At 45.7% G+C, this 25,856-nt stretch overlaps 1 protein-coding gene and 1 long non-coding RNA gene across 7 annotated transcripts in view; one reads left to right on the forward strand and one right to left on the reverse strand.

Moving 5' to 3' along the window:
- IRF2 (interferon regulatory factor 2) overlaps positions 1-25,354 on the reverse strand; it is a 39,125-nt gene extending 13,771 nt beyond the window's left edge. The window contains exons 1-3 of one of the 6 annotated variants that reach the window (XM_082237917.1): positions 25,134-25,354; positions 24,526-24,902; positions 10,309-10,393 (exon numbers count right to left, since the gene is read on the reverse strand). In XM_082237917.1, coding sequence (XP_082094043.1) covers positions 10,309-10,393; positions 24,526-24,635 — 195 coding nt within the window. In that variant the 5' untranslated portion in view covers positions 24,636-24,902; positions 25,134-25,354. Of the gene's footprint in view, positions 1-10,308; positions 10,394-11,215; positions 11,235-24,525; positions 24,903-24,945; positions 25,067-25,133 lie in introns of those variants that run through there. The other 5 variants (XM_082237918.1, XM_082237921.1, XM_082237919.1 and 2 more) reach the window with 5 other exon arrangements.
- Positions 1,818-2,702, forward strand: LOC309540756. The gene is made up of 2 exons (XR_014223451.1): positions 1,818-2,471; positions 2,502-2,702. It is a non-coding gene; the product is annotated as an uncharacterized lncRNA (long non-coding RNA).
- Positions 25,355-25,856: the final 502 nt, after the last annotated feature.

Below are 25,856 nucleotides of genomic sequence, written 5' to 3' on the forward strand. Positions count from 1 at the left end.
AAAACTAATTCCTGGGCTCAGCATTCTTTAATTACAAGTGTATGTCTTTTGCACCTGGCTCTGGTCGGTAGATCTCAGGGTGCTAGTAAAAAACAAACAAACAGCAGAACCTACAAGTCTGAAGCATGTCCTCTCTTGACGTAAATGACTATGTAATTGCCTAGGCCTTCGCAGTTTCATTCACCAGCAGCCTCCAACAAACTCTTTGCATTGCAGTCAAAGGCAACAAGAAGCCAGAGCTTCACCTGCACTTACTTCCAGCCTCCAAACTTTACCACAAGCCATCGTGTTTCCAGCATTTACTACCAAACCCTTCCTCTAATACTCTGGCATTTTCTCCCATTTGTGCTGCCATGCAGAAGGCAAAGTGGTGCGGAGAGATAATTTTCTGTCTCCACAAATCAAACGAAGACACAGATCAGAATTGTCATTCAGAATCTCACTCACAACATTAATTATATGAATGGGTTAACTACCAACCACCTATCAACATATAAATGCAAGGTGGCAAGCCTTGCAGCAGGTCCTTCCTGCTCATGTTTGACCAGTTTAGGGTTACAGTGGTACCTCAGGTTACACACGCTTCAGGTTACATACGCCTCAGGTTACAGACTCCGCTAACCTAGAAATAGTGCTTCAGGATAAGAACAGAAATCATGCTCCAGCGGCGCGGCGGCAGCAGGAGGCCCCATTAGCTAAAGTGGTGCTTCAGGTTAAGAACAGTTTCAGGTTAAGAATGGACCTCCGAAACGAATTAAGTACTTAACCCGAGGTACCACTGTACATGCAACCTCAGCAACTGTGGCTTGTGTACAAACACAAAAGAAGAAGAAAGAGCAGGACTCCAAAAGTTCAACAGCACGCTATGATGTGTGTGGAAAGGTGACCTACACTGGGAAGAAATAGGATTGCCCATTTTAACTGGCAACAGGGATGGTCACCACAACGTGTTAGCCTCCTATACCGTAGCAAGATTTGTCAGTATTATTGAGCCAATCAAGAACCACCTGACTACAATCTTTGAGCAGCATACCTCATACTAGGCTGGGCGATATCTGGTTTTCAACATCATGATATATCATCAGCCAAACATCACAATATACCAATACAGTGGTGCCTCCGGTTAAGTACCGTATTTTTCGCCCTATAGGACGCACTTCCCCCCCCCCAAAAAAATGAAGGGGAAATCTGGGTGCGTCCTATGGGGCGAATGTAGGCTTTTGCTGAAGCTTGGAGAGTGAGAGGGGTCGGTGCGCACCGACCCCTCTCGCTCTCCAGGCTTCAGGAAGACATCCGCAGCGTGGGGAGCCTTGCAGGAGTTCCCGGCAAGGCTCCCCACGCTGCGGATAGCAGCCTGCCGTCCGGCGCGAGGGACTCCCTGATGCAGAGCGCCCCTCGCGCCGGGCAGACATGGGCCAGCCCCACAAGCTCGGGGACAGCAGGGAGGCGCAGCGCCGCCATCCCGCTGTTCCTCGACCTGGTTCGGTTTCCCTGACCTGCTTTGGGGGGGGAAATAAAGGAAAAATCTTTCCCTTTATTCCCCCCCCAAAAAAAAAACTAGGTGCGTCCTATGGGACGGAGCGTCCTATGGGACGAAAAATACGGTGCTTAATTCGTTCTGGAGGTCCATTCTTAACCTGAAACTGTTCTTAACCTGAAGCACCACTTTAGCTAATGGGGCCTCCTGCTGCCGCTGCGCTGCTGGAGCACGATTTCTGTTCTCATCCTGAAGCAAAGTTCTTAACCCGAGATAATATTTCTGGGTTAGCGAAGTCTGTAACCTGAAGCGGATGTAACCCAAGGTACCACTGTATATCATGATGTCTGAAATAAGGGTGGAACTATGTAGAGACACTGGCTGGCTTCACAGTTTTTTCTGCATCATAATCGGCACCTGCTCTTTTGATTTGCTGCCCTCTGCATGAAGCAGGGGAGAGCTGAGCTGGCAGAGTGAACAGGGGCTGCAGGAAACGAGAGACGCATTGACTGGCTTCACTGTTTCCCCCACATTGTGATTCTGGCATAGCTCACACACAGACAATGATTTGCACTATATTGCCAGGTCAAAAATTATGAAACCAATCTCACGATATGGACTTCAGACAGATTTTGGACGATATATTGATATATTGCCCAGCCCTACGTCATACAGAGGAACTGCTCGATGGGAAGAAGCCATACTGGAATTTAGAGGCTCTACAATTTGAGACGGGTCCTTTATACTCAAGCATCCATTGCTTTTTCGAGCACCTTTAGGACAGTATACCTGCAACTTGAGAAACAGCCCGCACACATGCAAATATATTAACAAGAGGATTAAGTGAGGATTAAAAAGAAATAGATGCAATCGTTATCCTCTACAGCCAGGAGCCATTCAGTTTCTTCCTGTTGAATGAAGGAAGCAACGTGGAATTATATACAAAAGCCTTTTGGCACCTTCATGGCAGAATTCTTGTCACAAAATAAACAACGTGCTGACGTAAGTGAACAAAAAAGACTAGCCTTCTATGAGCAGGTGCTTTCAAGTAAGCCAGGGATCATCAACATTTTTAGGACTCTGGGCACATCTGGATTTTTGAACAAGTGTTGTGGGTGCTCAACCCCCTCCTCCCCTGGATCAGCCCCACACAACAGAAAGACACACACAGAGAGAAAGTGTGTGCAAGCAAATGTTGCTTTCCCAAGTGATCCGAGTTTGTTTTTTTAAAAGTCAGATCCTTTAGAATTAATCTGAGCTTTGAAAAACACATAGGGCAAAAAGAGGAAGCGGGAAAGACCACCCGTCTTCTAAACCCCTCCTTCAGCTCTATATACTTTTCAAGGGAGAAAATGGCTACCATCCTTATGACCAAGGGACCAGTGTGTGGGTGGGTTCAGAGGCCACCAAGGAAAGACCTCAAGGGTGCCAAGTGTAAACCCATGTGCTGCACTGGCACCCCGCAAAAGGAGAGAAAGCCCTTATGCTAGACACTGTACCCTCCTCCAAATTCCAGGATCCTGCAGCCGCCGGATCTGTCTCCCTCCGCAGGAGCCTATCAGCTGTGGCACAACACTGCGGCCACCACCTTCTCTATGCTTTGGCAAGATTCCTTCCATTATCATGGCACACACCTGACGATGTGCGAGGATCTCTGCACATTCACCCCCAGAACAGATGGTGTGGTGGGCAGAAGATATAGTTAGGTTCAGGGAGGGAGGTCGAGCTCAAAAGGTCTGTGTTGGGCATATAGATATCCTCTCAAACCCTGGCCAAACAAACAAAACAAAGGCAAAGGTGAGAATTTCAAACAACTAGCTCTGATTTAGTCACCTTGCAAGCAATTGCAAGTTAGTGGGTGCGGCATAAATGTAACTGAGGTGCTATCAGGCTACAGCTCAGTCCCACACAGTTGTTTTTTTAAACAAAAGGATGCCCATGTATCCAGCTGGCCGAGAGCAGCACACACTGCCTGGTACACCTCTTCAAGGAGCATGGAGTCGGAGACAAGGACAAGCTGGTGCCTCACCTGCAGCTGCCGCCCCATGCGGGTGTTTCCGCCCCTTTGCCCTCCTGCTCCCCGGAGGTGAAGGTCGCCACCTGGGCTACTTCACTGCCAGCTTCATCGCCCTCCACCATCACGTCGGCCGCCAATGGGAGTGCAGTGGTGGTGGCCCCGCCAAGCCCTAGCCTGGGCCAGCTGTCCTCCTCCAGGAATGCCACTGCCGCCCCCCCTCATGGGGATGCAGAGTGGCAGCAGCCACAGGAGCACCAGGGCGGCGGCGGCTCTGCCAATCAAACACCGCGTCTGGTTTACCTTAGCATGGCGCGGTCTCTGCCAATCAAACACCACACCTGCTTTACATCAGCGCGGCACAGCGTTTGAGTGGCAGAGCCTCTGCCGCTCGGCCTCTTCCTCCCGTCCCCATTGCCAGGAGTCTCAGCTTTGCAGTGGGTTCTTAAATGGCTGGGCGGGCTGGATTTAGAACCCTGGTGGGCCTGATCCAGCCCGGGGCCCGTAGTTTGCCGACCCCTGGATTAGATTCTTTTTGCCCACATGGATCTCCCAACTGTTTCCCCTACAGGTCCCAAAGCATTCAGATGTCTTCTGCTCCATAGTGAGGCTGGTGCCTGGTTCCTCAAGTGGCACACATGTATATGTACCACATTTTTCCATGTGTAACATGCCCTCTCTTTTTGTAAGACGCTCCCTCTTTTTGGAGACTCAAAAATGAGAAAATGGGGGGAGATTGCCCAGAGTTGTTGAGCTTTTTTGGGGGGGATTGCCCACAGTTGCTGAGCTTTTTCGGGGGGGGGGTTACCCAGACTTCTTGGGCTTTTGGGGGGGAGGAATTGCAAGACCGCCAGACCGCCACAGCCAATCGCACGCACATCGACGAAGCCACCAATTGTCTGCACGCTCAATGAATGTAAGCGCCAATAGTGCGCCCAATTATTGCATCAGTCAATTGCCAGCAGACCTTGACGCACCCACCATCACCTGCTAAAACACCGCTGACAATCACACGCCACACCCTAGAGAATACAGTATGAAAACAGACCTCCATTAACTTACATATCTCGTCCAATCTGTAGTTTACACAGGAGCCTTTCCTCCAATGACTTAGCAAACAAACTTCACCAAACAAACAAAAGCACATGAATGAAACAACAGAAGACACATATATAAGCACATAAGGGAGTGTGGCTTTGAAATAAATTGTTCACAATTGTACAGTCTGAGATAGTGCTTCTCCTAAACAGAGCATATCTATATGGCAAAACCTAAGTATCATGTTTATTTCTTCTAATCTCTATGAAGCAACACCCACACATTTTGTTTATTCTTGTACCTCTACACAGGATCAAACAGTCCATGCTGCAGAAAGTCTGGCTCTAGCATAAAGATTATTTGTACAAATCAGCAGAATCAAATGGCAAGAGGATAGCTGCATTGCAGCATAAAGTCATGCTGGAGTACCTTAAAAACTGGACCTTTTCTGGACCTGAGCATACTTTGCCAGACAGAATAAGTGCTATGCTCTTTTAACAAACATATATTAGGGGTGTGCACTGGCTTGGGTCGAGGCCTAAGCCAAAGTGGGCATATTTGGAGGGCCTTGGACAGGTTGGCTACACACCAGGGCTGGGCAATATCTGGTTTTCAACGTCGTGATATAGCAGCAGCTAAATGCCACAATATGATGATATATCACAATGCCTGGAATGTATCTCGGCTGCTTCTTTCTCCCCTCAGCTGAGTGGAGCCGCTCCGGCTCAGGTGAGCTGGAGCTGGAGGGTCAGGGGGCTTCCTCAAAGGCGCAGGCAGGCTCCATCTGCTTCCCTGCCTCCACCTCTGCTGTCTACAGGCAATTTGAACTGGGAATACATCATGGCTCCCTGGCCACCACAATGTATTGCCAGCTCAAAATGTCTGAAACCGGTATTGTGATCTGAATGCCATACAGCAGGAGTCAGCAAACTTTTTCAGCAGCCCATTGTCCCTCAGACCTTGTGGGGGGCAAGACTATATTTTGAAGGGGGGGGATGAATGAATTCCTATGCCCCACAAATAATCCAGAGATGCATTTTAAATAAAAGCACACATTCTACTCATGTAAAGGGACGTGGGTGGCACTGTGGGTTAAACCACAGAGCCTAGGGCTTGCCGATCAGAAGGTCGGCGGTTCAAATCCCCATGACGGGGTGAGCTCCCGTTGCTCAGTCCCTGCTCCTGCCAACCTAACGGTTTGAAAGCATGTCAAAGTGCAAGTAGATAAATAGGTACCGCTCCGGCGGGAAGGAAAACGGTGTTTCCATGTGCTGCTCTAGTTCTTTTTTTAAAAAAAAGATATTTATTAGAGTTTAAGTATTACAAATAGAAAAGAAAAAAAAATACACGCAATGAACAGTTACAAAACCTCAAAAACAAAAGAAAATACCATAAAACAAAACATCAACAGTACATCAAAACATTAAAAAAGAAAAAAGAAACGGAAACATTTAAAAACACCAACCTTTAAAAAAATATAGAAGGGGGGGAAAACAAAAACAAAAAAACAAAAAGAGACCCCGCATTTTCATATCCTTATCTTTCATTTGCTTATTTCCTCGACTTCCTCACACCTCCTTTTTTGTATTCTAGTTCAATTAATTGTTCCAGCAAGTCCTTTTCCTCTTTCTCAAATTTAGTTCCATAATTTATCTTAACGCAATTAAACCTTAAGTTTACACCTTTACCCATAGTCAATCTATTCATATTTAATTCTTTATAACATTTCTGCTAAAGCCATATAACTTCTTTCCAGCATCCTTCTAACATTCATTAATTTACAATATTTCTGTATATATACTTTAATTTTTTTCCAAGCTTCTTCCACCGACTCTTCTCCCTGGTCTTGGATTCTGCCAGTCATTTCCGCCAGTTCCATGTAATTCATCAGCTTCATCTGCCATTCTTCCCTGGTAGGTAGATCTTGTGTCTTCCAGTGCTTTGCGATAAGTTTCCTGCTTGGCAGGGGGTTGGACTCGATGGCCCTTGTGGTCTCTTCCAACTCTATGATTCTATGATTCTATGATTCTAAGTATTCTTGCTGCTGTGGTGGCATACATGAAAAAAATTCTACCCTTCTTTGGCACCAATTGGCCTACCATGCCCAGGAGAAAGGCCTCTGGTTTCTTTAGAAAGGTATATTTAAATACCTTTTTCATTTCATTATAGATCATCTCCCAGAATGCCTTAATCTTTGGGCATGTCCACCAAAGGTGAAAGAATGTACTTTCAGTCTCTTTACATTTCAAACATTTATTATCTGGCAAATGGTAAATTTTTGCGAGCTTGACTGGTGTTATGTACCACCTGTAAATCATTTTCATTAAATTCTCTTTTAAGGCATTACCTGCCGTAAACTTCATACCAGTGGTCCATAACTGTTCCCAGTCAGCCATCATAATATTATGTCCAACATCTTGTGCCCATTTAATCATAGCAGATTTCACCATTTCATCTTGAGTATTCCATTTCAACAGCAAGTTATACATTCTTGACAAATTCTTCATGTGCTGCTCTAGTTCGCCATGAGTGGCTTAGTCATGCTAGCCACAAGATCCAGAAGCTGTATTCCAGCTCCCTCGGCCAATAAAGCGAGATGAGCGCCGCAACCCGAGTCGGCTACAACTGGACCTAATGGTCTGGAGTCCCTTTACCTTACTCATGTAAAAACACCAGGCAGGCCCCACAAATAACCCAAAGATGCATTTTAAATAAAATGACACATTCTACTCATGTAAAAATATGTTGATTCCCAGAGCATCAGTGGGCCAGATTTAGAAGGCGACTGGGCCAGATCCAGCCCTCGGGCCTTAGTTTGCCTACCCATGCCATACAGGTTTCAGACAATTTACTGATATATCACCAGGCTATAGTACCCAGACACGTTATCACTGGAAGTCAAATTGGATTGGCCTTGAGCAACAGGAGGCTGCTAGGGAGTCAGGCATTGGGCAGGAAGGAGGAGGAGCAAGCAATGTGTGAAAAAGGCCAAGTCTTACCAGACAGGCACTGGCATCTTTCTGGCAGAAGGCAGGCCCAAGACACGACTCTCCTCCCTGCCAGATGCCCTGCCCCACAGGATCCTTGTCCCCACTCAACAGTGGAAGGATCAGTCTTGCAGGGTGCTGCTGCTGCTTCACAAACCACTTTCCTGCAGGAGAGCATTTGATGTTGGATAGATATTATAAGTTGGAGAAAGGATATTACCTTCTAGCAGATCTGTGCCCATTCATGCGCTATAAAAGACTGTAAAATCAGTTGGGACTGATTTTATACCTGGAATTGCTCTATCCCTGTGGCATCTACAAAGTTTTCATCAAACTGCTCTGAACAATTCAAGTAAACCTTAAAGTCAACTTTGCTGGCTAGCAACTCTTATGACATACAGAAAGTGCAACTTCTGGGGCTGAGCATGTTGTCAGAAATGGAAACAACACAGAAATTGAAACTGGCGTAGAGAAGAAATTAGAAATGAAACTGGACCTGGTATTTCGCTTATGTTAGTTTCAATTTCTGTCAGCAGCTGGAAAAATGTTATAAGTAGAAACACTGCAGTAACGACATCTATCTATATCCACCCTCCATGATAACGTAGTAAGTTTTGCCATCTTACGAGCTAGCCTCTAAGTTTTGTAGCCATTTTCACGCCATATGCCCTTACGTTAAAGTACCTGATATCTTCAGGTAGATGGGCAAACTGTAAAACTATGCTAGTGTGTAAGAGTCACAACTGGTAAAAGATATACTAGACCAGATCAGGCCCTTTAAAGCAAGGATTTGTGGGACTGGCACCACACTTTAAGCCAGTGGTGATGGCCAAACCTGGCCCTCCAGCAGTTTTGGGACTACAATTCCCATCACCCCTGACCACTGGTCCTGTTAGCTAGGGATGATGGGAGCTGTAGTCCCAAAACAGCTGGAGGGCCAAGTTTGGCCATCACTGCTTTGAGCTAATTGGCGCAGCATACTAGCACATACTTATATCAGGTTCTTGCATTGCAAAAGGGTTCCAAGCCACATGCCCCTATTGCCCCTGTGAACACATTGCCATGGAAAGCAGTGTGCAATGAAAGCCCTCTGTAGCTTCCTGGTAAGAACTCACACCCATGACTGTGGCAGCAAATTCTTCACCATCCCAGTAACAGGAATCGCTGTCAGGGCAGTGGCAGCAGCTTATTCAAAGAAGGATCAGTTTACACAATGCAGTGTTTCTGTATTAACCTGTAGTATCCTCTCTCCCTGAACAGGCAGGTGCTGTTTACAGAAGAGCTCTGCCGCACAAGAGTTTCCTTCACAGGAATCAAATGAAGCAGATAAGCTCTCTGTTCCTCAACCCCAAGCAGGGAAAACCCCACTTCCTCCTGGAGAAGACTACCATAAGCTACTTTTAAGTGGGCCCCAATGAGCCTTGCCAGACTACAGGGCCGGCTCAGTTTCCTCTGGCTTTGCCTGCAATCATGCTGGATTCATGAAACCTAATCTGCCCTGCAATATACGAACAGAAATTCAGCAGCCAGCAAACCTTTTACCAGTTCTTCTCTTGGGTTCCGTTTCAAGGTTAGAGCTGTTATATCACAAGATCCCCACCCATCCACTTGCTCCTGCTTAATGTTCCCCATTTGATTTTGCCTGGCCAATATCCTAGTTTAGACAGCTGACTCTAGTTGACATGACGAAGGGGCAGGTGCTGGGCCAAAGACCACAGGTGTTGCCAGAAGTCAGGTGAAATAGGAGCTCATAAGCCTCAGTTTCCACTGCTTTCCCTTCACATCTGTGGTACAACTTTCTGCTTAACAGAAAACACTAAATCTACAGCTGTGAAATGTGATTTTCAAAATTAAGCAGCAGCGACAAACTCAGCCTTCCTCTCCAGATTCACAATCATTTCATAAGTCTGGATATTATCTTGTGTGACCAGATAGAATTGCTCAGATGAATCTGTACTCTAATTATAGGATTCAGGGAACTTGGATCTGTTCAGAAGCTGGAGCTATTCCAGGATGTAAAGCAGCACCAGCCCTATTTTAAGGAACACCAAATACAAGGAAGTTCTGGCCGTTGGATGTACGCTTGACCACGACTCTCCCTTACATCCAGAATAAAGTGCACAGTTAAAATATATTGTATGGAAATTTGCAATGTTTATCCTAATTGCACACTAAAGAGTATGGGTTTCCAGGTTGAGGAAAGTTATGCCAATATCAGAATATATGCCTTATGAAGCACATTTCCCGCACAATGAGCCACTTGCCTAGGCCCCAGAGCAGGAGAGGGGAACCTTTGACCCTCCAGGTGTCACTGAACTACAACTCCCATCAGCCTTAGCAAGCATGGTCAATGGTGCCCATGGTGGGGCTGTCATTCAGCAACATCTACAGGGCCAATGGTTCCCCACACCTACCCTAGGGCAAGACGCTTCTGGGATCCTCAGATGGTGGTCATCGTGGACAAAAGTGCCTCATACCTACTTAGGGTGGTACTTTAGTTATGGTCACTCCTAGAATATGATGATCCGGGCACTATTGTAAATTCTATGGTAACCACTAGGTTACCAAAACTGTGCAGAAATGTTAAGTATGTAGTTCAAAATGCAGCCAGTTGTTTAATTATGCAAGTGAGCTGGAGGGGGGGGTCATACCATCCCTTGCTAAGATGTGTGCTTTGGATCCCAACTCATTTCCTGGTGCAGTTGTTTCATTAACACTGTGATCTTGCAAGCTGTCCTAGCAGCCTAGTCTGTTCAGATTACAGATACAGCAAAGCTGAGCTCTGCACTTACCTGTCTGTCTCCTGCTTTTGTCCTATCTATGTGATACGTCTCACAGGCCATTAAGGCTAGAAGGGAGAGATGGAGAAAGAAGCATCTGGGGAGACAATAGAAGTTGGATTATGGTCCACCCCATCCCACTTACATGAGAGTGACCAGTGACAAATGTCAGGCCACCCCCCTGAACACTTATTTTAGCTGCTAGACTACATTTCTCACCACTTAAAAACTTAGCTAGCAGAGGCATTTAAGCATACTGAGATAACACCCTTGAAGCCTTCATTGTCTTAAGACTTGAAAAAATTGCCTATAAATCTTCTAAGTATATTTTATGGCTGGCTGGATGCATGCTTCTGAGCTCAGTTGTTCCACACATGGAAAATGCCCCAGTCAGCTACTCTGAAGCACATTTTGACATTTTCCCCAATGTGGCCTTCATCTAACTTGAAGCAGCTGGTGAAGATTGGGGGTGGTGGGAGGAACGGCAACACCCAAGGAAGAGGTCAAAGTGTGCAGAGAGATAAAATATACAACATTTCATATGTTTTCCTAATTCAGACAAGCCTCCAGAGCGCAATTTCCTCACTAAAAGTGGATCGCTTTTCTTGTTCTGGCACTCACATTAGTACTACAGAGAAGCTAGGCAGCTGAACGGTACTGTGTTCCTTCATGCGCATGCTCTTGGCGCATAAAATAAATTCTAAGTCAGTGCCTGTGTGCATTGTCAAGGAAAGAGAGACTACATGCACCCATTGATTCCAGGTCTTTCTCCAACCCTTCCTTTCTCATTTGAACAAAAATGAAGAACAGCCTTCTACCACAAACAAAAGAAGACTTCCATCCCACCAAAAAACCTTGCAGATAATAAAGAATTCTACATATGTGAAGACCCCCCCCCAAGCTTCTTCCCATCAAATACTTCTCAAGAATTTCAGAGCTTTACATGTATGCAATCTTTTCCACCAATGCTAATCCACAATCCTGCAGTGCAGTCACCCCAACTAGCCAGGATCTGCTTAGGTTCAGCAGTGACCAGATCAAAGTTGGAACATGGAATAAAAGTTAGGCAGATGTGTTCTAGGCAGATGTGATGTTAAAAGGTAGGCGATATCCTCAGTTATGCTCTGAAATAAGAGATGACCCTTAAAAATCTAGCTCATCTTCAAGATATGGATACACATATACATCCACCTTAGCTTAACCATGTATATTTTGTGATTGTAAATCACCTGTATACTTAAGACATGTTCAATGTACAGGGAACTCCTGATTTGCGCAGGGGTTGTGTTCTGGGTCATCACGCATGGCAGCAGAGCACGCATAAGCCCACCGTGTTATGCCCCCTCCCCCTTTTCCAGCCACTTCGAGGTTGCCAAGAGGCACACATGCGTGGTCATGCGTAAACTGGGCATGCATTTATCGGCCACTGCTTGTATTATAAAAGAAAGGTATGAACTTTGACCCAACTTCCTTAGTAAATTATATGGCTATCATCTGGCGCTTCCTGAATGTGCATTTAAGAAGGCATGGGAGGAAAAAATTAAGACTGGGTGGATGGTTTTAATTTAATTTGAGCCATAGAACCAAGGAAGAAAAACACAATCTTTTTGCCTTCTAAGCCTTCGCAAAAGTGACTCATTATTACTGACTCTGCATAGTGCAACCCTAATTTTCCCAGGAAATGTAGCTCCTCAGTTATTTCCATGTTGTACAGGTTCTACCCAAAAGTTACATGAGAAAAAACTTTGCTATTGGAGAGCCAAGGTAAAACAGTCCAGCCATCGCTGGGCCCAGTGCTTTTTTGTTTTCAGGGGGTACTCAAGGGTACGCAGTACTGGCACCTCTCTTTTGTTGTTGTTTAAAAGTGTGGCACTCAGTGTTTTTTTGGGGGGGACGCAGGGGTACACATACCCCTAAACATTTTGTGAATCTAAGTTTGGCCTCATTGAGGGGCAGTATTTCAATATGAGTAGGAAAATGAGAGTACCCCTAAACATTTTTTTAAGAAAAAAAAAGCACTGGTGGCACTTACTGTAACAACTTCACGGGCCCCTGACCGATGAACTTTGTGCCTTCAAGTGACATGTAAGAAGGATGGGCTAGTCCATAATAAACCACGTCTCTTGTGCATTATTGCCTGACCAGTACAGCCTATGAGGGAGGAGACTAAAAGCAACAGAATGCAAACCAGCAGTTGCCTAACTATCACCTAGACACTGCAGTGGGGAATCTGTGGTCCTCCAGATAGTGTTAGACTGAGCCTCAGTCAGGACGGTGAATGGTAAGGGATGATAAGAGCTGTAGTCAGGCAACATCTGGAGGGCCACACGTTCCACTCCCTCATCTAACCCCTTTCTTATTGCTTCCAAAGGTAGCAAAAGGAATTTGTACTTGGAAGACATAAATGAACCCACCAAGAATACATCTAACGATGACTGAGAAAGTAGACAATAAGGTCATAGGTAGTTACTAGGAAACTTTAGCTAATCCTTCTCGTGAATGGCAGGCCATATTTCACATTAATTCTGTGACAAGATGCATGAAAGAAATGAGAGCTCCCTAAACCAAACAAATTACATTGCACCTATTACTGCATTTGTTAACTAGGGGCTGTGTCCCTGCTCCCTCTGCTCACCAACCACTCAGCCATTCCCTCATTAACCCCTATGAACTTCCCTTCCCACCTCATGTGACTACAGTGGTACCTCGGGTTACATACGCTTCAGGTTACAGACGATTCAGGTTACAGACTCTACTAACCCAGAAACAGTACCTCGGGTTAGGAACGTTGCTTCAGGATAAGAACAGAAATCGGGCTCCGGTGACACAGCGGCAGTGGGAGGCCCCATTAGCTAAAGTGGTGCTTCAAGAACAGTTTCAGGTTAAGAACGGACCTCCGGAACGAATTAAGTTCTTAACCCAAGGTACCACTGTACTAAGATGACTTTTCACCTTCCTAAGCCCATTTCTGAAGCCATGTTTCTCTTTTCTGCAGCCCCACTTGAACCCAAACCAACTCACAGTAACCTTCTGCATCGTCCTCCTTCCACAAACTGCAACTTCTAAGCACCCTGTGTCTCTACATCCTTGCTTTATTCAAACCTCAGCTGTTGTTTAAAACTGCCTCTGTGTTCCTCCATCCCTGGTGCCGCTGTTCTAAAGCACCACTTCCCCCCTCTCAGTGTCTCCCCTTTCTCACTCCCATGCCAAGACCCTGTTGTTGTGCACCCTGCCTTCTCTTCTGCTCACCTCCCCAGCCCTGACTTCATGCAAATCCAGGATTGTGATGAGGCACTACAAATCCTTCAATGAAAAGAACTGTGTGATGACAGCCTTATGTTTATATGTATATAGGAGATAAGAGTGTTCCTTTCTTTTATGAACTCCTGGAAGGCCCCGGGGTATTGGGGAAATTTGGAAGCCAAAACTGCACAGAGGAAAAATTGCTGCTTACACTTACAACAGAATTAAATATTAATTCTTGTATTAGAAGTTTATATCACAAAGGATACCTTTAATAGGTATCACTTAAATTATGTGTTCTGAAAGCAGGAAGAATTAAAATAAATGGGCCCAATTCTGTAAAAGCACATGATGGTTTTCAGAGATTTATCTGGTAGCATATTCATTTTTTTCAGGAGACTGTCATACTGACTCTCTCACCTTCAACAAACAAAAGCAGTATTCAAGCCAGTCCAAAATTCAAAGCAACGCATTTGAATTTTGCAATTTGCAGTCATGGCAAAAGAGAAAACAAAACAAAACACTGATACTTTTATTGTTTATGGGCTCTTTTCTGATAGCTGCATGTTATAAATGATTTGTACTTGGGTTACAGAATGCACTCATATGTCAATTAGGAAAAGTATGCTAATATTTCAAGCACAGCTTCTCCCTTTAGAATACACAGAAGTTGAGGCTAAGAACAAATCGGTTCTTAAAAGACCATTTCATTAACCTCCTTTTAAGTGGTATTATAAAAGGACAGGGAGTATGTTTTCATTTCTGAGTAGAAATCAGAAAAAAGACACCAAATGTTTTAGTATGGAACGTGCCGGAGCACAAGATTTCAAGTATCTGAGGTACAAGCGTCACAATCACAAGGTGTACTTGCTATTCATAGTAATCTTTGTTTTTGTAAAACTGTTCTTTGTAATCATGAGCAACGTCTATTTGCTCAGTGCAATAAAGGTATGTGATATTTGATTAAAGAGTTTGTTTTATTACCTGGGCGGGGTTGTTCTAGCTGTTCATAAAAAACCTCTCCTATTTTGTAACCCTCCAGTTCTCAGCATGATTAACCCATGGCTTTGGGGTGCAGACATTCCCACCTACAGATCACCTGTGCCTAGACAGACAACTGGAAATAAAGATGATCTCTTTAGAAAGTGAAGTTCCCCCACCCCTATCCCTCTCTTCACCTTTAAGGACTTGGAAATCTCCCAAGCACAAGACTTCCCAAATTGGGCATTTTGACATTTGCTTGTACTTGCTCATTTGTACTTTGTTTCTGTCACTCAAGCCCTGCTGTAATGTTGAGTTGCAAAGGTGAACACTCTGAACCACATCCCAAAGGATAATAAAAACATTTTTTTTTGCAAGTGCAAATAATAACAACAACAACAACATAATTAGCAGGAGATTACCATTACTTGGCTATTGCAAAAGCAGTGCCTGCCACTGTAGTACTGAACCCCTGGCTGTTTGTGCAAACTTTCTTATGGGTTTTATTTTCTGTTTCCCATGTGTGAATTACTTTTTTGTTGCTGGTTTTAGCTTTACATAAATGAAGCAGTAATACTCGGTCACATGTGCCAGGGGATATGTATGATATTCAGTGCCTTTAACTATTACAGAATGAGGCTATTTCCCGCCCCGCCCCCTTAAAGATGCTCAAAAATTTACACGGCACGCCACAAACCAGCTATGGGGAACCTTTTGTCCTCCAGATGTTGAACTACTATCCCCACCTGCCCCAGCAAGCAAGGCCAATGATTATGGAAATTGTAGTTTAGGAACATCAGGAAGGCCAAAGGTTTCCCGCAACTCCTATAAATGATTTAGTTTGGAGTTCTTGCACACATATATAACTTATAGTCAATGTGCAATGTATTAATGTACCGGAGAGCTATGGCTTAATTTCTGTTGGAGCATGATTATACAGCTTCATCTACCAGTGCATCTGCCTGTAACACCAGGGTAATAGCCCCACAGTGTTTATACTAGTTACACATCATGATAACATAAGAACATAAGAGCCTGCTGGATCAGAGCAATGGCCCATCTTACAGTGTTCGAAATTAGTCGGGCGCCAGGCGCATTCTGCAACAGACAACTAGGCTTTTGCAAGGAAGCTTAGCATCTCCATCTGGCTGGCATGCATGGCTGTCACCAAGTCAGCTGGCACATGGAGTTATACTAGAGTAGGCTGCTTGCGATTACAGACTGGTGATTTTAATTTTAAGTATTACACTGGAGAACTTAACTGCACAACTGTCACACATATGGCAGGGAAAAGGGAAAAGTTCAGTGTCATACATTACAAAATTAATCCTTTTTGCAACCTGCCAAGGGGGATTTTGCCTGACAAGGTGTGCTGGACTTCCCCATGACTAAGCAGCTTCTCTATGAATGCAGCTTGTTCTACTGTTACAAACATTTGATGTTTGGGTTTCATCGGCGGAGATTTCTGCATGGCCTGACTGTGGGAATCAGGAGCTATGCTACAGTGTCACTTGGTGTTGAGTAGGCGTGTGACTGGTAGCCACACACTCTTTGAGATCTGTTGCCCTTAGACATATCACCCACCCTTCTGAGTACTGTTAATCACAAATGTAGCATTCTGAGAAGGCAGAATGCCTTGCAATCTTCATTTCTTTAAAATGCCAATTCAACTTTATGAGACAGACGAGTCGTAACACCAACCCGATGGGTGAGAAAACAAAACAAAAGGAACTACTTGCTCCCCATTGTGATCTTAGAACCATACAAACATGTGAGTAAAACAATTTTTTAAACTAGGGGTGGCAAGCCCTGGAAAAGCTTCCCTGTGCAATTCTTTCTGCCCCACCAGGAAGCCACCAATTTTACAACTGGCAGTAGAAAAAAGTAAAGTACAGCAGACATAGTGCAGGGTCTTTTTCTATTTTCCCCCCATTTATTTATTAAACTTGTATACCGCCCTTCACCTGTAGATTTCAGGGCAGTTCTTTACCTAGCTCAGCACTCTGATGAGGATGCCAATTGCTCCCGTATTTGATGCACAGATATTTGTGGAGGGGCTGTGTGTCCTATGTATGTGTAAACATGACATAAATTTGGAAGTAGAATAAACTAACAGTGTTTCTCAAAATCCCTGCCGCCGCCTCCACCTTCAAATATCACTTGAAAAATTGCTGGGGTCTCAGTGGACCACTTAGGAAACTTTTTTCCCTTCTAAAAATCAAAGCACATGCCTAATTTATGTTTTAGTAACCACACCTTTACCTTTCTAACACGATGGATGTGTCTGCTTTTGTGAGCAAAGCTCTGTGAAGTCACTCAGTCATCTCACTTTCAAGTTTGGTCACTGGAGTCATCGCTGTCACTGTCTTCATTATCTTTAGTACTGTTTATTTTAAGAGTTTTATAGGTTGGACATTTGATTTTTTAAAAAAATATTTGCTATTTATATTATCAATATATGTGTATTGAGTTGTTTTGTTTTGGGGCCCTTGGCTCTTTGTTGATTTAAGAATCTTTGGCTCCTTATTTTTATAAACCACTTTTGGATATTTTATATAAAGTGGTCCATACATGATTAAATAAACTTCTTGGATTTCTTTCAACATTCTGTTTTCAACCACCAATCAATTATTTATGGTCGTTGACTATCCTGCCTACTGCTCTGACAACTAGGCCTCACCTGCCTTGTGTTTAAGGCGGTCATTGGAATCTCTCTGTCTCGAGAGACAATGGAGTGTGCCTCTGAGGGTGAAGTCAAACTGCTGCACTGGCAGCACCCAAATGACATTCCTGGGGCGCAAGCCTGGGCAGTGTGTATGGAGGTCCTGGGCTACCCAGACAAGAAGACCTCCTCTCGGCCTCAGAGCAATACATTAGACACCAGCTTAGCTGCAGGAGTTTCCTCATCTGCACTATATGTTTAAGATGACATCATACCACTTTTAACAGTCATGGCTTTCCCCAAAGAACTGCAGTTTGTTAAGGTTGCTGGGAGTTGTTAGGAGCCCCCTATTCCTGTCACAGAGCTACAATTCTCAGAGCTCCCTGGGAAGAGAGACTGACTCCTAACCACATGGGGTTTACTTCCGTGAGGGGAATAGGGGTCTCGTCATAACTCTCAGCAACTCTTAATAAAGATTTTTTTTGGTGGAAGCTATGACTATTTAAAGTGGTATCATACAGCTTTAAATATATGGTGCAGATGGGACCCTAATCTAGACCACTATTTCAGAAATTACTTAGAGGGAAATTAGTAGACTGCACCAGCATCTTAATATGAAAATCACAGCTCCTAGGCCAGAATCTTGTTAGCCTATTTGATAATCCAGCCCTGGTTCAAAAGGCCTTGATCTCTATTAGCATAAAAAATAAAACATAGGCACAGCCAAGAACAGATATTCTTGACTGTACAACCTTTTCACAGACCACAGAACAGAGTTCACAGACCACAGTTTGAGCATCTATCTCTGTACCTTTATTTTTACTTCATAATCTGAGATATCTTTGCAAAGAAAAAGGTCAGTATGCAAATAATTGTACAAATAGTATTCTATAGTCTGGCTGGGGACAGGCTTTGAACTTGCAGACTTCTTTTACATAAGTGGCGCATTTCATATGGCTCCTCTTAAAATGTAGGAGGGAGGGACTTTCCAAAGTAGTTTTTGACATGGCATGGAAATCTAACGTTGATACAAAAACACAAGTTTGTTTTTCTAAACCCACTGGCCACGTACAAAACCCTGGACACGCCACAAGTATCTTTTCAGCTGCCCAGCCTATTAGTTTCCCCTTTGCACAGAGATCACACATTCAGAATTGTATTGGCAGCCCTGTACCTCCTCCCCATTCATAAGCAGCATGGCAAAAGTGCCCTTAAACAGAAAACAAAACTCATAAGCAGCATTCAGCATTACAGGAGTAGGCAGTGTTTTAACAAATCACTGATGCTAAGAGTACCTTACTGTAAAGAACATCATGCTGAGAGCACATTTTGTTCTTGTTTAACACTGGAAGAATGACTCATGCTTATGAAGTAGCAAACTCAGGCTGCGCTCCGAAAGGCACTTGTGCCAGTAAAGCAGAGCAGGCATCAGTGCAGTTTGGAAGCTGCAAGAGTTTCTAAAACTACAGCCCAGCAGGCCAATAATGCACAATATGCCCCAACAAGAGAAGTATTTCTGGATGGAATGAGGCTTCTGCAGCTGGAGACTTTTGAGAATCAGTGCCCTTCTGGGTAAACCCATTGTGACTAGAATCAAGATCCTCTGTGGGTGGCAATCTTATGCACATCTACTTGAGAGTGAATGCTGCTAAATTAAACAAAATTCACTTCTCTGTCTACACCATGGTTAGGCAAACTAAGGCCTGGGGGCCTGATCCGGCCCAATCGCCTTCTCAATCTGGCCTGCGGATGGTCCGGGAATCAGCATGTTTTTACATGAGTAGAATGTGTCCTTTTATTTAGAATGAATCTCTGGGTTATTTGTGGGGCATAGGAATTCGTTCACCCCCCCATATAGTCTGGCCCCCCACGAGGTCTGAGACACAGTGGACTGGCCCCCTGCTGAAAAAGTTTGCTGACCCCTGGTCTACATGCAAGTAACACAAACCCGTTTCTAAAATCTGACCATAGTTCTACATGCAAGTGGAAACAACAGCCATAGTTTTTAATCTATATCCAACTCCACGCTACTTTGTGGCACAAACAATCCAAGTTTTCGAAGGGTGTCTCACAACACCCTTAATGTCCTAAAGGGAACTCTCAATTTGGTGTGACTTTCAGATGCAGGTGTATCCTTCTGATTCACCCTCACTGTAAAGCAGGGGTGACTAACCTGTGGCTCTCCAGATGTTGTTCTCCAGGCTATAACTCTCATCACCCCTGACCATTAATGGGCCATGCTGGGTGGGGCTGGTGGGAATTGGTTGGGAGTCCAACAACATCTGGAGGGCTGCAGGTTCCCCACTGCTGCTTCTGAAAGTAGCAAATTACCTGAGATGTGACTATATGATCTATCTCCAGGAAGGAAGGGGTTTTTAACCAGGTGGCCAGAGAGATTGCATGTTAAAATAACATGCTTCTTTCTCCCCACAGAGAAGTCTGGAGACACCTGATAAGGGTTCCACACATTTTTGCTGGCTTTGGTAGCTGCCTGCCAACTGTACTGTTTTTAATGGTGTTTTGTGTTTTATTGTACTGTGCACCACATTGATATTTTACAAGATGGCAGCTAGAGCTGAGCAATGTCTGGTTTTCAACAAATTAATCAGAACTATTATTAAATTGAGATGGGATGGGGAGACACAATACATCCCTAACTAATGCTCTTGAACACAGCCCATGGTGTTATTTTAAAATGGCCATTCTTCAGTACAAGCACAATTTCTGCCCCAAGAAATGTTGTGCCATTACCGGCGTCAGTGCTACAATATAGGAAGCGTAATTAAGTGAAACTTGTCCCAGTGTCCACATTAATTTTGAGAATGTGGGAAGAGCCATCAGGCGTAGCATTCTCTTCCCCAGTGGCCAAGCAGACACCTACAAGAAAGCCGCAGAAGAACAGTGCAAAAACAGAACCTGCAGCATCCTGACTGATACTGGTGGTAATATATACCGTATTTTTCGCCCTATAGGACGCACCTAGATTTGGGGGGGGGGGAGAAATAAAGGGGGGGAAATTATTTCCCCCCCCCAGAACAGGCAGCTCTCCGCAAGCCGTGGGAGCCCAGCGCGAAGTCGCACCGGGCTCCCACAGCTTGCGGAGAGCTGCGCGAAGCCTGCTCTGGGAGCATGCGGGGCTGGGGGAGGGGGAAGCCCGCCGCCAGCCTCCAAACCAGGTCAGGAGACAGCGGGATGGCGCGCTGCGGGGCTGGAGGCAGCGGGATGGCGGCGTTCCGCCTCCCCGCTGTCCCCCGAGCTTGTGGGGCTGGCGGTGGCGCTCTCCTGAAGTCTGGAGAGCGAGAGGGGTCGGTGCCCACTGACCCCTCTCGCTCTCCAGGCTTCAGCAAAAGCCTGCATTCGCCCCATAGGACGCACACACATTTCCCCTTCCTTTTTGGAGGGGGAAAAGTGCGTCCTATAGGGCGAAAAATACAGTAGTAATCATGACTGGGAGCCATCAATATGCCTTATCCTCTATGAATTTGCCCGATTCAGCTTTAAAGCTATCTATGGTCACGATATCTTGCAGTAGCTAATGTTTGCTCTGAATCTCCCACCATTCAGCATCACTGGATAACCTGGGTTTTTAGAGGAGAAAATGCTCTCCACATTACATATTTTATAAAGCTCTATCATGTCCCCTGTTACTCATCTTTTTTTCAAAACCAGAAAGACCCAAGCATTGTAAGCTTTCCTTAGAGGAGAGTTCTGCTCTGCTTCCATGGTTGGAGACAGTATGCTTCTGAATACAGTGGTACCTCTGGATGAGAACGGGATCCGTTCCAGAGCCCTGTTCGCATCCTGAAGCGAATGTAAAATGTGACTGCACATCTGGTTTCGCCACTTCCGTGCATACGTGTGACATCATTCTGAGCGTCTGCACAAGCAGCAAAACCCAGAAATAATGTGTTCCATTATTTCCGGGTCGCCGCGAAGCGCAACCTGAAAATATTTAAGCTGAAGCGTATTCATCCCGAGGTATGACTGTACCATTTGCTGGAAAATACAGGAGGGGAGAGTGCTCTTGAGCTCAGGTCCTGTTTGCGGGATTCCCATAGCCAACTTGTTGGCCATAGTGAGGATGCTAGCCTAGATGTTCTTAGGAGTTGCTCCAGCCCCTTGATCGTTTTTGACTGCCCTTTTCTGGCTCAATATTGTGAGGTGAGATCAGAACTGCGGACAGTATGCTAAATTTGGTCACACCAAAAGTCTGTAAATCTGCACTATAATATTGGCAGTTCTATTTTCAAACAATTTCCAAAAAAGGAATTTGCCTTCTCCTCCAAAGCTGCAACACACGGCATCTACATTTTCACCAACCTATGCACCACTGCTGGTTCACATTCCATCAGTGTATATGTGAATATTTTTTTACCCCAGTAAATTATCACTTCATACTAAACTGCATTAGCCATTTTAATACCCATTCCCCAGTTTGGAGAGATCCTTTCTGGGTTCCTCACAATTGCTTTTTGTCTTTTAATCCCCTGAATAATTTGAAGTCTTTAAAAAACTTAGCTGCCTCACTACTCACCCTACCTCTAGATAATTTGTGAACAAGTTAAAAAGTACTTGTCCCAAGACTTTGGCTATGCTTATATTTTCATACTAACTGAGCTGGTATGAATATCTAAATCTTAAGAGTTAATGATAGGCCCTTTTCCTATGCGATCTCTGCGATCTCTGGGATCCAAGAGAACCAGACTGAGATTTTCAAAAATGGTAATATTTCCTCAAATTAGGATTTCTAGACTGCCCAATGCAAAGGATGCCGCTCTTTTGAAGGGATTTTGCTACAATTTAGGGATAGGGAAAATCAAACTTGGACCAAACAAAGACTTAGAACACCCAAAATCCCCATGTTCCAAATAACCTTTAAACCAGGACTTCCTTACATTCAGTAAAAGTCAGTTGCACTTAAGTCCATTTGAAATTAATGGGGCTTAGGTTTGCTGTTTAAAAACTTGTTTCATTGATTTCAATGAGTGACTCTCACTGGAATTGAGTTGTTGTGTTTCTAATAATAATAATAATAATAATAATAATAATAATAATAATAATAATAATAATAATAATTTATTATTTCTACCCCGCCCATTTGACTGCATTGCCCCAACCACTTTGGGTGGTTTCCAGCATATATAAAAACATAATAAAACATTAAGCCTTAAAAAGCTTCTCTATACAGGGCTGCCTTCAGATGTCTTCAAAAGGTTATATAGTTACTCATCTCCTTGACATCTGACGGGAGGGCATTCCAAAGGTGGGTGGGTGCCACTAGAGAAGCCCCCCCCCCCTTACTTCTCACATAGTCTAATCTTCACGCTGAGCAATTTTTGCAGACAAAGTACATTTTGATATTACAGGGCACACAACATTGCAACATTCATAGCCAATATACTTTTATGCCCCTCACTTGAACGGCTCTTTTGTATTCAGTGTCATGATTCAGTGAAAAGTGGAAATGCAGGTTTACAGACTATCAAATTTTTATTCATGTAAAATTCTAATGGCTTCCTGAAGTGTGGCAACCACTGCTGACTTCTAGCTGTCTCCTTAGAGACAGTCACATACAAGACATTCACAGAACTCTGTGCACACTGGGTTTTCACAAGAGACCTGCTCTGCACTGTGTATGCCTGCTGCCTCTGCACATGACATTTATGGCTAAATCCCAGTGAGAAAAGGGGCTGCCATGCCACAATCTAAGGTTGTTAGAACAAATCCTTTAAAAGTGGCAAAGCATAAACTGGGGTGGTAATGATTTTAGATTAATTAAACCAGAGAAAATCAACCATGTGGCACCATGAATTTGCTAACTAGAGCTTCTGATCTAAGGTACACTTTCCTAAGTAAGGTAAGGGTAAAGGGACCCCTGACCATTAGGTCTAGTCGTGACCAACTGGGATTGCGGCGCTCATCTCGCTTTATTGGCCGAGGGAGCCGGCGTACAACTTCCAGGTCATGTGGCCAGCATGACTAAGCCGCTTCTGGCGAACCAGAGCAGCGCACAGAAACACCATTTACCTTCCTGCTGGAGTGGTACCTATTTATCTACTTGCACTTTGAGGTGCTTTCAAACTGCTAGGTTGGCAGGAGCAGGGACTGAGCAACGGGAGCTCAACCCGTCGCGGGGATTCGAACCGCCTACCTTCCAATCGGCAAGCCCTACACTCTGTGGTTTAACCCACAGTGCCACCCGCCTCCCCAAGTGCATGTACCTAAACACAATGACCAACAAAGGCGGCCATCATAGGCAGCTGTGACACTCTAGAACAGCTTTCCTCAACCTTGTGTCGTCAGATATTCCTGAACTCCAACTCCCATCATCCCTGACCATTGCCCATGCTGGCTGGGGCTGATGGCAGTTGCAGTTCAGCAGCACCTAGAAGGCCCACAGGTTCTCCAAACCCTGCCCTAGAATAACCACCATCCCTTGGCAGAAACAAAAATCGTTGGATTCCAAACTATTCGGCCTGACTTCAAGCAAAAACGGGTAAGGCTAGCGCGCGAAAGGGGGTATATCTGCTAGCCCTTGCACCAGATAAGCCGAGCTTCCTGGAACAAAATGCACCTAGTCTCGCCTTTCTCCTCCCACGCCTCGAGCCGCAGAAGTATCCAGTGCCGCGTTCTATTGCCTCGAAGCCGGCTCCCCATTGGCCAAGCGGAGCAGACACGTCACGGCTTGACCCGGCCGCTGAGGCGGAGGAGAAAAGGAAGTGGCCAAGCCAGGCTTGTGTAACCAGCAACCTACTTCGCGGGGGGTGGGGGTGTCACGCTTGTATTTGGGGGAGGTGGGGGCTCCCCCCCGCAGCCTCGGGCAGAGTGGCACCTCCAGGTGTGTCTCCCCCCCCCCAAGCGCCAGTTGCTAGTTAAGGGCGGGAAGTGGCCATTTCCTCCCTTTCTCTCCGGCTCCAGCCCAAGGCCGCCTCCCTGCCTGGTTCTTCCTCTTACATACAGCCTCTCGGGGAGGGGCAGGGGAGAGCGGAGATGGCAGCCGCAAGGCCTCTGCGGGGAAAAGCAAAAAAAGAGCACACGGCGCCCTTCGGTACCAAGCACACGTTACGAAACCACCCAGCCCAATTCCCCCCTCCCCGACCTCATTTCACAGCACCGAGTGGGAAAGGAAAAGCATACAGGAAGCGGCAGCCGCAGGGCCCCGGGAACCGCCCGGCTCTCCTCTCTCGGCAAAGCGATTTCTACCGGAACGGGCCTTGCCCCGCCATGGCTGGGTTCAAAGTCCCCGAGGTGGGAAGAGAAATCCTTCCCCCGACCGCCCCCCCCCGGTTTTATGCACAGCTCCCCTTCGTGCATTGCAGGGTTGGGGGCCCTCGCTCGCTCACCTAGCTTCCACGCCCGCGAAGAGGCTGGTCAGCTGCCAGAAATAATATCCGCATGGCCAACGTATCCCGGGATCGAAAACAACAAGTGTCCACCAGCTCAGCAGCTCCATTAGCTTCTCTCGTCAACCTCCGCGGGAGTGAAAATAAAAGTTGCTTCCTCCGCGTCCCCCAAGCAAGGTGCTCCTGGGCTCGGTTCAAATTCTGTGCTCCTAAATCCAGATTATTTTCTCCCTTCCGCCCCGTCGCAATCGCTCCTCGCCTTTGTTTCTGCCGCTGCTATTCCTCGCCATCCGGCAACCCCCTAAGCAAACCGCCTGTTTCAGAGCCCCACAACCAGCGAGAGAAACGCGTCCTTCCAGCCGATCCCTTCCCAGCCTCTGCAAATCCAAAAGTGAAATTAAAAGCCCTGCATTCTCTTACCAGTAGCTGCACCTAAAATCATATGACCCGCAACGGCGCTGGCCTTTTATTTTTGTTTTCAATCAAGATCAATAGCAACATTTCTGGAAGCAAACGTCTCAAGCATGTGGGGGGCGGGGAGAGAAACGCCTAATCTGCAAAGGATTAATATTTGGGTTTTGGTTTTTGTTTAGAAAAAAATGCCTTACCAATAAGTTTGTTTCGCGTTATTTATGGCAGTTCCCTTCAAGGTTATCGCGGTTGCCAAGAGACGCAAAATGGAAAGGAAAACAGGCGGCTGCATAAATCGCGGGAGCAAAACTAAAAGTTATTCCCTCCTCCTCTGCTTTTGGCGGAGATCAGCCCAGATCGAAAGCAAAACAAGGGGAGGAAGCCGCGAGGAGCTGAGTCTTGGAAATCCTCCCTTCCTCCTCCTCCTCCTGCTCCTCTTCCAGGCCTGTTTGTGCAGAGAGCGAGAGAAGGGGAGGTGGGGGCTGGAAGGAGAGAAAGGGGTGCGGAAGTTTGCCGCAGCCGTTCATTGGCAGGCTCCGCTGCTTTCATCAGTTCTCAGAAAAGTCGATTTCATTTTCACTTCCCTCCAGCAACAGCGACATCAGCCCACGGCGAGCGGGTGGAAAGTGGCTGGTGGGGGAGGGGGAGGCGGAAATAGAGGTTTCGGTTCCTCGGTAGGGGAAACCAGGGCTTACAAGCAGCCACTGCTTCCCCCCTCCTCCTCGTCGTCTTCGCCTCCTTTTTCTGTGGTCGGATGCTGTATCCTGGGGACGGAATGGCGCCCGAGCATCTTCCAGAGCCTTGTGCGAAGAGACCCAGGGGGACGGAGAGATGCTGGATCCGACCTTGGGCGTTGCACGCCGTGTGTGTGTGTGTGTGTGTGCGCGCGCGCGCGCTGTGGAACCGGCGGCCTCTGGCAG

Source organism: Podarcis vaucheri, assembly GCF_965113315.1.
Source record: "Podarcis vaucheri genome assembly, chromosome: 9".
In the NCBI taxonomy this organism is placed as follows: Eukaryota; Metazoa; Chordata; class Lepidosauria; order Squamata; family Lacertidae; genus Podarcis; species Podarcis vaucheri.